The following is a 14,804-nucleotide window of genomic DNA, read 5'->3' as shown; positions in this document are numbered from 1 at the left end:
ACACTTGTTACTTTAAATCTAGTTAAAAAAATGTGATCTCCTATAAAAAATATAAACAAGAAGAGCAAACGCTCGATCGAGTCACTTTCGCAGTTCTGAATATTATATGAGGCATCAGATGGACAGGAAGAAATTGCTATTCACAACACAATGAATCACGTTCACATAAAATTTGAGCCCGGTCACTTTTATAGTTTCCGAGAAAAGCCCAACGTTAAGTTGTGTGTTGCCGAACAGAAAAGGCTAGTTATCTCCCTTGTTTTTCTGATAACGTTCGTAAAAGGCTACAGATGTAAATACTTTGATGTAAAGAATAATCCTACAAAGTTTCAATCACATCCGATGAACTTTGTCAAAGATATAAAATGTCTAATTTTTCCTTTGACGCTGACCTGTGACCTTGAAAAAGGTCAAAGGTCAACGAAACCATCGTTAAAGTGTAGAGGTCATTGGAGGTCACGACTAAACAAAATATGAGCCCGATCGCTTTGATAGTTTCCGAGAAAAGTCCAACGTTAAGGTGGTGTCTACGGACGGCCGGCCGGACAGACTAACACTGACCGATTACATAGAGTCACTTTTTCTCAAGTGACTCAACAAAATGAAAAAAATGAAAATCTTGTCCGGGGCAGGGGTCGTCTCGGATTTTTCTGAAGAAGTGTGATTCACAGACAGAACGTACCACTGCACAATTGTCACTCTCAAAATCTACTGCGCTCAAGAAGTTGTGTCCCTTTGGGACTCAGGGAAGTGTCCTGTGGCCTAATTTGGATGAACTCCCCTGGCCCATAGCCTAGACTAACGACGGATATCTTTCAAAACAAAGCGTCATTGTCGGCAATAAAAAAAAGGTAAACTTTAAAGTCTTAAAACACAGGTATATCCGATTTATGATCTTGAACAAAACAAAGAAAATTCTATAAAAATACAGCAACAACTACAACAACAAAAGGTAGCAATACATAAAGGTATTTCCCAAAAACTTTGAATTCACTAAAGACATTTCAAAAGAGATCCAGACATTATCACTCTAATTAAGAACAACAAATCCGCAAACAAGTAAAATTATAATTCACAAAACAAAACATTCCCCATTCCACCCTTTCAACAACTGAAAATAATAAATTCTACAAAATAAATGAATCTTTTTAATGGACAACAAAGAATTGAAATTTGCGGTTCTAATGTATACCAGCTTTTTGGATGTCACTCACAATGTTAGGATAATTTTTGATCCTTGTCCAAACATTGTAAGACATGAGTATGCAAACGAATTGTGTCGCAGGTTTTAGAAGATTTAACAACACAATAAATAGAAGTAAAATTAATGTTTTGATATAAAATTAATTCAAAGAGGATGAAAGTCGCTTGTTCATTTCAATGCGTGTTATTCTCTCAGGTGCCAGGAGATTGAATCCGTATAACTTTCGCTTACTCCATCACACATGTATGCATTTTGAGCGCTTACTTCCCTTTGGTTATTTAAAGTATTGTTATTATTAAGAATCCTACACAATAAAACTATTCAAAACTACCTTGCATCCACCCCCCCCCCCCCTTTACTCCCAATTTACCACACCTTTAACGATTTTAGAATAATTTGCATATTTGTTTTCATGCTGGAAAGTGTATTAAGCTTACAGTCACAAAAACGCATGCGGCACGTACTTGAGCTAAGAACTTTCCACTGGATTGTGCGTTCCGGCACATCCAGTGTCTTTTTAAGGACACGTTTTGGTAAGTCTTCGTTCAGTACATGACGCGTGTATGTTTGATGTCTATCCGCTATGAAACTCTGACCCAAAGCTCTTATTGATGTTTCAAACGATACGCCTGTTGATAATCGCATTAATTTACTTCCATTCATTCTGTTGTTAAATCTTCTAAAACCTGCGACGCAAATCATTTGCATACACATGTCTAACACTGTTTGAACAAGGATCAAAAGTCATCCTGACACAGTGAGTGACATCCAAAAAAACTGGTGTACATAAGATCCACAAAGAAGTGAAATCCATAGCTAGTGAAACCCATGGCTTCAATCGGGCGTAGACAAATACGTGGGCACGTCATCTGCAATGAAGCGTAGCTTCCGATGAATCAATAGGCCTGCAATCAGAAAAAAAACACCAATATAAGTCTGTAGACAACACAACACCTCACCACACCACACCACACCACACCACACCAACACACACTCACACTTGTTTTATCTCCCACAATTCCGAGAGGAATGGGTCACGTGAGATAGAACGCGGGAATACCTCACTGAACGAATGGTTTTCGTCCTGTGAAGACGTGTTGGTGCACTGTCTCTCTTGCTTTGCTTTCATTTTCCTCTAACCTTTCTCTGTACAAGTTTTAGTTGTAGGTTAGTTGAAGTGTATTGACTATTTTGATTGTTTATCATTGTGTCAACTTGCAAGGTAAGGAAACAGTTTGGAGTTTTCGGTGTTTGTTGGTTTTTTGAACCGGGAACTTGTTGTTTCGCGTATGAATTTTATTCGTCGAAGCTAACACATGGAAATGTTAGGCGTCAGTCGGCGCGTTCATTGTTTTTGCAGGTGTGACCTACTATATTTGGGTCAGTTGGGATCGTTACTTGTTTTTGCACGTGTGACCTAAGGTCAGTCGGAATTGTGACTTGTTTTGGTAGGATGACATATTATTTTGGCTACGGAAATGAAGTACACGTTAGCTGACATAGTCAGTCACGATTTGCTGAAGCAGCCTCTTTGTTTTTTCAGCAGCTGTCTCGATTACAGCAATTACTATCGCCTGAGGCGAACTATGGGCCACAGAAGGTCCGCTGTGCTAAGGCTGGGCACTAGTCCATTGAAGATTTGAAAATCTTTGCAGTGGATTTTAAATTGTTTTCATACTGTAACGGGTGCGCTTGCTCGTCCGCAGGAATCAATATAACTTTTTCGTGTGGTTTTTGTTCGGAATATGGCGGACTCGGGAGGTGGTGAATGTGCTGCTGGCGGGAAGAAAACCGGCAAGAAACCGGCGAAAGCACAACCTTCTGAAGTGATACCGTCAGAAAAGACGGGAGTTGATCAGTCTCTTTCAATAGAGAAGAGCTCGTCTGGCCCACGTGATTGTGAAGTTACTCTGAAAATGGACAAAATTTTGGAGACAATGACTGCCTTGTCTGGCAGACTATATGATTTGGAGAAAGTTGGTAAGCTTAATGCGACGCCTGTTGCTTCAACATCGCGTGGAACCGAGTCGCATGGAACCGAAAGCAGTTCGGCGCAAGAGTCGCAAGCGGATGGAGAAGACGGTGCTTCGGTTAGATTTGCTCATGAGCAGTTCGAAAATGAGTTTGATTCGGCTGAAGACACGGATGTTGCTTCGGACAATGATTTTGACGCAGGCATAGTAGTGGATACAGTTGGCGAGGGGATTCATCCATCTCTGGCAGATCGTTTTGAGGAAGGACTTCTTCTTCCATCAGATCGGGCACGTGTGCGAGACACTCTTCAGAACTATCCGCGGCCCAAAAATGTCACGTCGCTTTGAACGCCGACTCTCAATCGTGAATTAGATGGCAAACTGTTAGACAAGTTCGCAAAGAAAAGAGACTCGAACCTGTCCTTTGTTCAGGAACAAGTAGGTTGTACGCTGAAAATTATCGCTCAGCTTATGTCCGACCTCAAAGAAAAACCAGCAAGTCGGAAGTTGAGTGAGCGTGACAGCTTTAGCAAACTGGCCGATGCGGCTCGACTTCTTATGGCTTCACACAAGGACCTGTCACAAGTGCGGCGCGAAGCACTCAGGCCGACACTTAGCCAAGACTGCAGGGCCTTATGCAATGCGCAGCTAAATTTCAAGCTGACGTCTAACGAGTTTTTGTTTGGGGAGGATCTAGCGAAAAGGGTCGACGATGCAGTGAAGAACAGGAAATTATCATCCACACTGTCACAGCCCCTTTCAAAAAACGCCACCAGAGGTCGTCAGTTCTACCAAGGGCGACCTCGACAACAGTTTCAGCAGAGACAACAGTACCAGCAGAGAAGAGGTGTCTCCAACCGACAGACAGGACACAAATTCTCTCCCAAGTTCCACTCCCAACAGAGCGGGATTCCCTCCAAGAAAACAAAACGGGATTAGAATCTGATATTTGTGCGCCAGCGGTTTCTATTTTTAGGGAACAGGTCAGTTCAAAATTTGTGAATACTCCTGAGAACTTTCATAGTGGAAAAGTTGCTGATCATTTGAATAGTTGGAGACAGTTAACCTCTGATAGATGGATCCTTCAGCAAGTCGCAGGAATTAAAATTGAATTTATGATCACTGGTGAACACATTCCAGACAGGAAAGAAATTAGATTTTCTTCTTCCGAGGATGAGCTAGTGGCTAATGAGGTAGCGAAGTTAGTGGAGAAACAGATTGTTCAAGAGGTGGATCAACGGCCAGATCAACTTTTATCCAGTATTTTCTTGCGTCAGAAAAAAGATGGTAGTCAAAGGGTGATTTTAAACCTAAAAAATTTGAATCAGACAATCGAAAAGATTCACTTCAAGATGGATACATTAAAAAACGCAGTGTCATTAATGAAAAAAGATTGCTTTTTTGCCTCAGTTGATCTAAAAGATGCATATTTCTCCATACGCATCGCTCACAAGTTCAGAAAATATTTCAGATTTCAGTTTCATGGCAAAACTTTTGAGTTCCTGGCTCTTCCACAGGGATATCGTGATTCTCCCCGCATTTTCACGAAACTACTAAAGCCTGTATTGGCCCACTTACGTTTATCTGGCCATACCCTTCTGATATACATTGATGATACCCTTTTGCAAGGAGACACTTTTGAAGAATGCCAGGCAGCAGTGTTAGATACATGTGCTTTGTTGGATCGTTTGGGCTTTACTGTGCATCCTGTGAAGTCAGTATTTACACCTACTCAATGCATTGAGTTTTTAGGGTTTCAGCTTGATTCTCAGAACATGTTAGTTTCTCTGACCCCCCGGACAGTTGATAAAATTCGTACTAAGTGCGCTGATTTGGCTGGAAGAAAGAAATGTACAATTAGGCAGTTGGCTAAAGTTATCGGATATTTAGTGGCTGCCCAACCGGGTGTTTGGGTTGCACCTCTCTTTTTTAAACGATTAGAGATCGCAAAAAATGAAGCCCTTGCTGTTAGGAAAGGTGATTTTGATGCAGAACTTGTGGTTTCAGAACAAGTTCGTTCAGACCTTCTCTGGTGGATTGATAATGTAAAGCAATATCCTTCCCCTGTTAGCAGAGGCATACCTACTCACGCTACTGTAATAGTAAAATCAGATGCTTTGAAAATAGGGTGGGGGGCGGAGTGTCAGGGTAGCACCACAGGTGGAATGTGGACCAAGGAAGAAGCTTTTGAACATATTAACTGTTTGGAACTTAAAGCAGCTTATTTTGCCTTGAAATCCCTTTGCAGGGGATTATGTCACTCTTACATTCAGTTACTTACAGACAATAGCACCACTGTTGCTTGTATTAATAACATGGGCAGCACAAAAGTTTTGTGCAACGACATTGCCAGAGACATTTGGTTGTGGTGCTTATCACATAGTAATTAAACAGCAACACACTTACCGGGTTGCCTAAATATAGAGGCAGATGCAGAATCCCATGTAGATAGACACAACATTGAATGGCATTTGGACACACAAGTGTTTGCAGAAGTCATCAATCGGTTTGGTCTCTGTGATGTAGACTTATTTGCTTCTCGTGTTAACGCACAGTTAAGAAAGTATGTTTCATGGAAACCTGACCCAGATGCATTTGCCATTGATGCATTTTCCTTAGACTGGTCATTGTTCAAGGCGTTCTGTTTTCCGCCTTTCAGTCTCATTCCAAGAGTGCTCCAAAGGATAGAAGTCTTGGAGGCAGAGTGTGTGCTGGTGGTGCCATTATGGACAACGCAAGTGTGGTTCACGAAACTGTTGCGTCTACTAGTAGAACTGCCGGTCATGTTGCCCCGAAAAGAAAACTTACTCAGTCATCCACTGACAGGGGAGCACCATCCACTACTGAAGAAGATGAAACTAGTAGCATGTTCCTTGTCCGGACAGCCCTCCAGAAACAGGGAATTCAGGATGAAGCAACAGACATTATCATGTCAGTCTGGAGAGAGGGTACGAAGCGTAACTACGAGTCATATTTCAAACGCTGGCTTCAGCATTGCCTTGAACGGGATAGAGATCCCTTTTGTGCCTCTCCACATGAGTTGATAAGGTTTTTAACGAAACTGTTCCAAGAAGGCAAAGGATACAGCAGTTTGAACATGGCACGAAGCGCTGTTTCCGCATTGTCCCTTCAGGATAATTGTTCAGTGGGTTGTCATCCACTGGTGAAGAAGTTTTTGAAAGGAGCTTTCAACAGACGGCCAGCTTTGCCCCGTACTTGTGTGACCTGGGACGCTAATCTAGTGCTAAATTTTTTAAAAGAATGGTCACCGGCAAAATGTTTATCGCTGGCGCAATTGACGCTTAAAACTGTGCTGTTGTGCTTGTTGGTCTCTAGTCAAAGGGGACAGGCGATTTGGTTGATGGACTTGCGTAACATGAGTTGGACAAAGGAAGATGTACGATGTAGGTTTGGGGATTTGCTCAAAACTTCTGGCCCAAACAAACATCAGAATGAAGTGGTATTTTGTGCTTTTCCGTCTGATTTGGCAATTTGTGTTGTACATTATTTGAAACAATATGTCAAAAGAACTCGTGCATTTAGAGGAACGGAAACGAGACTCTTTATCAGTTGGACAGCCCCACACAAAGCGGTGTCGAGAGATACTATCCGTCGATGGACAAAGATTGGATTACAAAAAGCGGGTATTGACATGACAATATTTACGCCGCATTCAACTCGTTCCGCTGCATCTAGTAAAGCTGCAAGTAAAATTCCTCTGGCAACCATTCTGAAGACTGTTGGTTGGCGTCGGGCTAACACCTTCACAACTTTTTACAAGAAACCAGTGGACAGTGGGAGGAGTTTTGGACAGGCTGTTCTGTCATGAAGAATTGGGGTAGGTTTATATGTATTTCAATTCATCGACAGTGCTAGGGTGTAAATGTTGCAGACTTTAAAGTCTCACGTGACCCATTCCTCTCGGAATTGTGGGAGATAAAATTACATAATTATGACGAGCTTACCTGAGTAAGTGAAGTCTAATTGTGGTTTTATCGACCACAATGTAGAGAGGAAAGGGATTACGTGCCTCGCCCTAAGTTGTCTTCAGAGTTATACTGATAACCGTTTTCCCTCCCTATCCCTTTCCTCTCTCTTTCTCTTTTTTCTGCACCATTTACACGTCGTTAAACAGTGACGTATTCCCGCGTTCTATCTCACCTAATCCCTTTCCTCTCTACATTGTGGTCGATAAAACCACAATTAGACTTCACTTACTCAGGTAAGCTCCTCATAATTATGTAATTAGAACTCACAGGCCAGTTCCCCGCAATCAAACCTGTTTTACTCTCATAGGACAGGACAGATTCAACTTACTCGCTAAGACCAAAGAATTTCTAAAAACAAAATATGAACAGAGTTATTTAAACAAGTCGCGTAAGGCGAAATTACTACATTTAGTCAAGCTGTGTAACTCACAGAATGAAACTGAACGCACTGCATTTTTTCACAATGACCGTAGTCCGCCGCTTGTGCAAAACGGAGTGAAACTGACGAGCCTGTTCAGCGCGGTAGTGGTTTCGCTGTGCTGCAAGAGCACGCTTTTCTGTACCTCTCCTCGTTTGAACTTTCTGAGCGTGTTTTTAATCCAAACATATCATATCTATATGTTTTTGGAATCAGGAACCGACAAGGAATAATATGAAATTGTTTTTAAATCGATTTCGGAAATTTGATTTTGATAATAATTTTTATATTTTTAATTTTCAGACCTTGTTTTTAATTCGAATATAACATATTTATATGTTTTTGGAATCAGAAAATAATGAAAAATAAGATGAACGTAAATTTAGATCTTTTTATAAAAAAAAAATGTAATTAAAATTTTCAGATTTTTAATGACCAAAGTCATAAATTAAGTTTTAAGCCACCAAGCTGAAATGCAATACCGAAGTCCGGCCTTCGTCGAAGATTGCTTGGCCAAAATTTCAATCAATTTGATTAAAAAATGAGGGTGTGACAGTGCCGCATCAACTTTTACAAAAAGCCGGATATGACGTCGTCAAAGACATTTATCGAAAAAAATAAAAAAAACGTCCGGGGATATCATACCCAGGAACTCTCATGTCAAATTTCATAAAGATCGGTCCAGTAGTTTACTCTCAATCGCTCTACACACACACACGCACACACACACATACACCACGACCCTCGTCTCGATTCCCCCTCTATGTTAAAATATTTAGTCAAAACTTGACTAAATGTAAAAACAGAAAATGTTGGCAAAACAACATACCTGGTTGATGTCACGGCGAATAGGAAGCAACCCTTGAGCATGCTGGCAAAGAGGGTTTCTGAGGATGTGCTGAATCACCGCATCCTCGAAGGCATTCTCCTCCGGCGTCCTCATGAGGCTGCTCACAGGTGCTCTGACGCCGCAGTGCTTGCAGCAGAGAGTTTTTCGATCCACTGGAAAAAAATCAAACACTTAAACATCACAGAATTGCACAATGTTAACCTTTTTATCTGCCAAAAAGTAGTGGCAACTTTATACCGCCATCAGGAGATTCTCAAAGTTGCGAAGCAATCCACCAAGTCATCGCTGAAATACAGCGCTCATGGAACCCCTCACAATTGACGCAAAACCTCCCCTTTTAACCTCCCATGCGATCGACAGTTAAATCAGTAGAAATGACACGGGAATGGCCTGTAGATTTTAACAAAGGTCATCACAAATCTGTTGCCCATTTCACACTGCAAATACAGTTCACCCGGCCATTCCATTTGTTGTAATGTATAAAGGCCAGGAAGTGTCATGGATCCTGGTCAAAAAGGAGAAATGCAGGTGTCTACTCTCTGTATATTTTACAGCTTTTGAATTGCATAACAGCTTCTATAATCTTTTAAACTGTGCAAAAAAAAATATTATTGCAAAGTTGGTACACTTACTAAAGGCACTTAAAATTGGCTGTCTGACACACTTTTCGGATCAAAGATTTCTTTTGAAGGGGTCACGTGACCGCCGCTCAAATAAGGGTACCCCCAAACTTAATTGCTCACTAGTAATATTATGAGTTATCTATATATATATACGACTAGTGTCTGTGTGTCTGTGTGTCTGTCTGTGCGCGATGCACGGCCAAAGTTCTCGATGGATCTGCTTCAAATTTGGTGGGCTTATTCAGAGAGACCCCGGACACAACCTCATCGATGAGATATTTCAACACGTGCTCTCAGCGCGCAGCGCTGAACCGATTTTGGTTCCACCTCAGCTATTTTGGTTCCACCTCAGCTACCCGGGCCCCCATACCGACACACCATAGCCGCTACACCACATCACAACGCCAAAGTTCTCGGTGGATCTTTTTCAAATTTGGACACCGTATTCAGCTACACCCCAGACACAATATCATCGATGAGATATTTCAACACGTGCTCTCAGCGCGCAGCGCTGAACTGATTTGGGTTTTTGTGTTCATTTCACCATTATAAGTAACTCTTCCTTATCTTCTCCAGTGTTTGGCGTTTATCTCCCTTCCTTCGTGTGGCTTTCCCGTTTGTAACTTACTATTACTATTTTTAGAATGTCACTGCGCTGTTCACTGCGCTGTCCACAACGCTTCCCTTGCACCCGTAAGTTGTTCTCACTGTCAAAGTGAAAAGGTCGAATCAATTTATAGCCACGCGAAAAATACACTCTCACCTATCTCTATATATTTATAGATACAGATATGCATATATATATACGGCTTCTCTGTGTGTGTGTGTGTTTGTGTGTGTGTGTGGGCAAAAACCTGTGTATTGTAGAGTTCTGTTTGTGATGTGGTCTAGCGGCTTTTGTCCGTCTGTATGTTCTGACATGTGAGAAGCCACAGCAGATAATATAGGGCTAAGAAATAAGCTCTAAAATTCTCAATCCCGTTTGACAGGACTTCGCCTTCAAAGGTGATTGTGGTGAACCGCCACGCTGTCTGTCTCTGTCTCGCGCCGTTCACCCCAAATTCCCGTTTCTGAGTAACTATTTTTAGAATGTCACTGCGCTGTCCAGAACGCTTCCCTTGCACCCGTAAGTTGTTCTTACTGTCAAAGTGAAAAGGTCGAATCAATTTATAGCCACGCGAAAAATACTCTCACCTATCTCTATATATTTATAGATATATACATATACATATATATATATACGGCTTCTCTGTGTGTGTGTTTGTGTGTGTGTGGGCAAAAACCTGTGGATTGTAGAGTTCTGTTTGTGATGGGGTCTAGCGGCTTTTGTCTGTCTGTATGTTCTGGCATTTGAGAAGCCACAACAGATAATATAGGGCTAAGAAATAAGCTCTAAAATTCTCAATCCCGTTTGACAGGACTTCGCCTGCAGAGGTGATTGTGATGAACCGCCACGCTGTCTGTCTCTGTCTCGCGATTCACCCCGGCGAAGCCGGGTATTCCTCTAGTTTCTAATATGCTGACTGTTAGCAAATGATAACAGACATGTCGAGAAAAAAGATATCAAGCATGAGCCTTTTAGGCGAATGCTGATATCGTTTGTGAGACATGTCTGTTATCATTTGCTACCAGTCAGCATATTAGAAATAACGGTTTTATTACCGTTTAATTCGACCAAAAGAAATTTCGAAGCGACCCCGAGCGCTCCTACCTGATTATGCCTGTCAGTCAAAGAATTCTCGTGACCTGGGTCAGCCAATCAGAGTAAAACACCTTACGTGATGAATATTCACAGGTCAAATGCGTTTGACACACAACAAACCATGTTGAACATGCGTTTCGGTTGCTTCGCTTTTTCTTGTTGAACAGAGAGCGACAGATTTAGAACCGACTCCAGACGGATGGGAAATGACGTAAAGATACATTTGACGTAAAGCGAGTGACCCAATTTCACTTGATTTTCCGAACTTTGATAATTTAGATTTCAAGTGAGCGAGTCGGCATTGCACACTCAGAGGATGGGCGGTGCCTCGCTGTTCCGTAAAGCACCCACCGACAAAACTCGCTTTTCGGTATTTGTTAGATAAAGAGAGTATTATCTGACGGCATTTGAAGTGTCATTCTTTAGAATAAATCACACTGGTATTGCTGATTTAAGGGCAGGTGGGCCAGTGCAAAATTGACCAAATCGTTCAAAACACTGTTTTGGGTATTTTAGCAGATTATGTTTCCATAACATACCTATCATCCATGTGTGTCGGTGTTTTTGTCAAAAGTGTCCTATTTATCTGTCAATAAAGACAAAATGTGAACATGTGTGACATTGATTGTCTTCTGTAGTCGATATTCCCCCGCCAAAAAATGTCTCATTTCAAAGGCTAGTTACAGCTTTGTCCTCAGCAAAACAGTGCATTCACGACATACGAAACTGCGCAGCAGCTCTTGACCTATAACATGACATCAGTGTTTTGATGAATGTTCCATTCACTCAGCCACTTGTCCGTTGCAAAGGCAGCAATCATAATCGAACGGAAATGTCCTTATTTGGAAGGTACTCGACATCCATTGGTTCGTTTCATAAACCGAAATCGGGAACCAGTTTACTTTGTGAGTGCGCATGCTCAGCTTACGAATTTTGCATACGGAAACTACCGAAGAGACTCTCGGCCATGACGGGAACACCCGAAGTTCACTCGGTTTTACAACATCCTGGTTACACATCAAACGATCGGTGACAACCGAAAGCGAATTTTTCCTTGAGAAACAACCTTTGATACGATAACAATGGCTCGAAATAAGAAAGAGGACAATGTCTTTATTAGTTCGGTTAGCAACAACAAGTAGTTCCGCTGGTACTAGGCCAAAGTTTGGATTCTGTCGGTGTTTCCGATACAGAGGAAAGCTTTGATCTCCACGCAGATCCACAGGTCGCCATTTCCGAACACGCCATGCAGCACACTTTTTACGTCTCGGCACTGGCTTGCTTTGCGCTGAATTTGAGTCAGTTTCTGTGCAGTATCTCCTCGACAAGCAAGTTGAGCATTTGCTACGCAAAAAAACAAAAACAGGAGAAAGTATCCAACATCAGTCAGATTATCGGTAATGTTTGCTGGGCCTGCCATTTCCCGAACGAAACTGGATCAGCAACTGTTTGTATCAATCTGCACTTTCGTAAATTCCGTCACTGTCTTGACGAACTGTGTCATTTTCTTCACCGCGATACACAGTTCATTGCGAAGAGCTTCCTCAGTAAATCGTTCAGATTCCACGTACGATTTGTTGTCAAAAAACAACTCAAACGAAAGTTTCAAACTCATCATCCTCCATCTTGCTTGTCGAAGCACCAAAGTACTGTATCGATGTAAAAACAAAAGCAGAAAACTTCGAGGAAACCAACAAATCGACGAGATAACGGAAGGAAATAAGTCTCGTTCTGGCTCAAGTAAGTTACCGTTAAAAATACCGTTATTCTCGCATGCAAATACAAACGAGAATCGGGTCATTGATACACGTTTAGCGCTGGGGCAGTATCCCCATGCTGGTTGACAGAGAGAAAGAAGGGATGGACGCATAAATTCTCTGCTGGCGTGCTAAAGGCTAAGTAGTTTGCAATTCAAATAAACTAAGCTGTTCATTCATAACACAGTTTTGTCCTTGTGTGTCTGTTTCAATAGTGTTTCTGTGGTGTTCAATCTTCAATGTCGTTTTTCTCAGTTCAGCCATTTTGCCTACGGTTACGTCTTGGGTTACGCGATTTCTCTGGCTGTAATTTAGCTAGAGCAATATTTTCTTTTGTAGTTTGTGCAGAATATAACATTCTGGGGGATTACGAAGGGATTTTGCTGAAATTTTATTATAGTCATATCCAGATTATTTCAAAAAATAATTTCGCAAGCGTTACCCTAAAGTTTGACAGTTGTAACAAAGAAGTATTCCTAACTCCAAATATAAATATAATAAACAAGATCTGCTTCGTAATCCCCTAGAGCATACCCAGAAGGATAAAATAAAACAATAATTAGAAGTGTGACAATCACATCTGATGAAAATCCGCGTATCTCCTGTACTCCACTTTTGTCTGTATTTTGACTGTTTATGTCGCGTAAAACAAAAACCAGCAACCGAAAATACAAAAAGTGACTATTCTTTGTCATCATTTGTTCATTTCTTTCATAAAATAACATTCAGACACAATAAAACATTCAAAATTAAAAAAAAGGTAGTGCACTGGCCCACCTCCCCTTAAATTTTTACTTTGTCTTGTTCATTTTTAGCTTGATAAACAAAAAGGGTCCCTGCCTGAACGTTATAACATTTAGAGGGTCACCTAGAATCCGTCCTGATTGGTCAAAAAGCCATATGGGGCACTGAATTGGTAATAAACGTTTTTGTCAGGTCAATTTTTGGGGTATTCCTTGTTTGAGCGGCAGTCACGTGACCCCTGTGAAAGAAATCTTTGATCCGAAAAGTGTGCCAGACAGCTAAGTGCGTGCCTTAAAAGGCATACAACTTTTAAACGAAATTGCAGGATAACAAATGCTTTATTTGTGATACGAAAGTTGTTGCAAAAGTCGCACAAATTATTTGCACTGTTTAGTTCTTTTTATTTATATATGAAAAAAGACCGCAATGTCGTTTTTCATTTGCAAGTTGCGTTTTTGATTCGTGGACAGTGTAGTACCTGCTAGTATAAATCCGGCGTTTGACAGATGATGTGCACGAAGAGGAGTGCACGGAATTCCGTGCTGAATGAAGGACGCCTCTGCATTATTATCGTCAAGATGCCGACGACTTTGTCGTAGGTAGAGCCACTGTCCCAAACAGGCATCATGCGGGTTGTCGGGAGCTGGGTCCTGCCCGTTGTTAGCGTCATCCTCATCTTGCTGTCGGGATTGGTCCAGCCACCATGGTAGGCATTGACTTGAAGGGGCGCATGCTAGGCATACGTCTCTCCCATGGAAGGGGCAAACCCTTCCACATCTTATGCAGATGTCCTGACTGCAGGTATGGCCTCTGTGTGCCATCCTGTGTCCTTTGCTCAGACAGGAGATCTCCTTATTATTATATGTGTCCTTTTTTCTGTCTGTCTCTGCAAAAGAGATGATATTGTTAATTCATTTTGCGTTGCAAATGTCACAAGATTGAGTGAAAATCATCAACAAGACAAACGACAATGACATCAGCGAGATCACCACCAGCAACAACAATAACAAACATGATCATTAACCCATTTTTTATGACAATTCTTCCGCGCCAGCGATCCAAGGCGTTTGAAATGAATTAATACAATGTGGGTGTTGGTGTGTGTGGGTGTGTTTGCAGGGGTGTGTGTGTATGGGGGGTGTTGTGTTTTTTGTTTGTTTTTATATTTAGTCAAGTTTTGACTAAATATTTTAACATCGAGGGGGAATCGAAACGAGGGTCGTGGTGTATGTGCGTGCGTGTGTGTGTGTGTGTGTGTGTCTGTGTGTGTGTGTAGAGCGATTCAGACTAAACTACTGGACCGATCTTTATAAAATTTGACATGAAAGTTCCTGGGTATGAAATCCCCAGACGTTTTTTTCATTTTTTGGATAATGTCTTTGATGACATCTTTTCCGGCTTTTCGTGAAAGTTGAGGCGGCACTGTCACGCCCTCATTTTTCAACCAAATTGCTTGAAATTTTGGTCAAGTAATCTTCGACGAAGCCCGGACTTCGGTATTGCATTTCAGCTTGGTGGCTTAAAAATTAATTAATGACTTTGGT

At 41.5% G+C, this 14,804-nt stretch overlaps 1 protein-coding gene across 2 annotated transcripts in view; it reads right to left on the bottom strand.

The window, feature by feature from the left end:
• LOC138947564 (uncharacterized) overlaps positions 1 to 14,804 on the bottom strand; it is a 33,400-nt gene that overhangs the window by 1,343 nt on the left and 17,253 nt on the right. For both annotated transcript variants that reach the window (XM_070319052.1, XM_070319051.1), the window contains exons 2-4: positions 13,739 to 14,146; positions 8,414 to 8,586; positions 1 to 2,109 (exon numbers count right to left, since the gene is read on the bottom strand). The exon at positions 1 to 2,109 is cut by the window's left edge and continues 1,343 nt beyond it. In XM_070319052.1, coding sequence (XP_070175153.1) covers positions 2,101 to 2,109; positions 8,414 to 8,586; positions 13,739 to 14,081 — 525 coding nt within the window. In that variant the 5' untranslated portion in view covers positions 14,082 to 14,146 and the 3' untranslated portion in view covers positions 1 to 2,100. The remainder of the gene's footprint in view (positions 2,110 to 8,413; positions 8,587 to 13,738; positions 14,147 to 14,804) is intronic.

Source organism: Littorina saxatilis, linkage group LG14 (genome assembly GCF_037325665.1).
Source record: "Littorina saxatilis isolate snail1 linkage group LG14, US_GU_Lsax_2.0, whole genome shotgun sequence".
Lineage (NCBI taxonomy): Eukaryota > Metazoa > Mollusca > Gastropoda > Littorinimorpha > Littorinidae > Littorina > Littorina saxatilis.
This window is presented reverse-complemented; position numbering and strand designations above follow the sequence as displayed.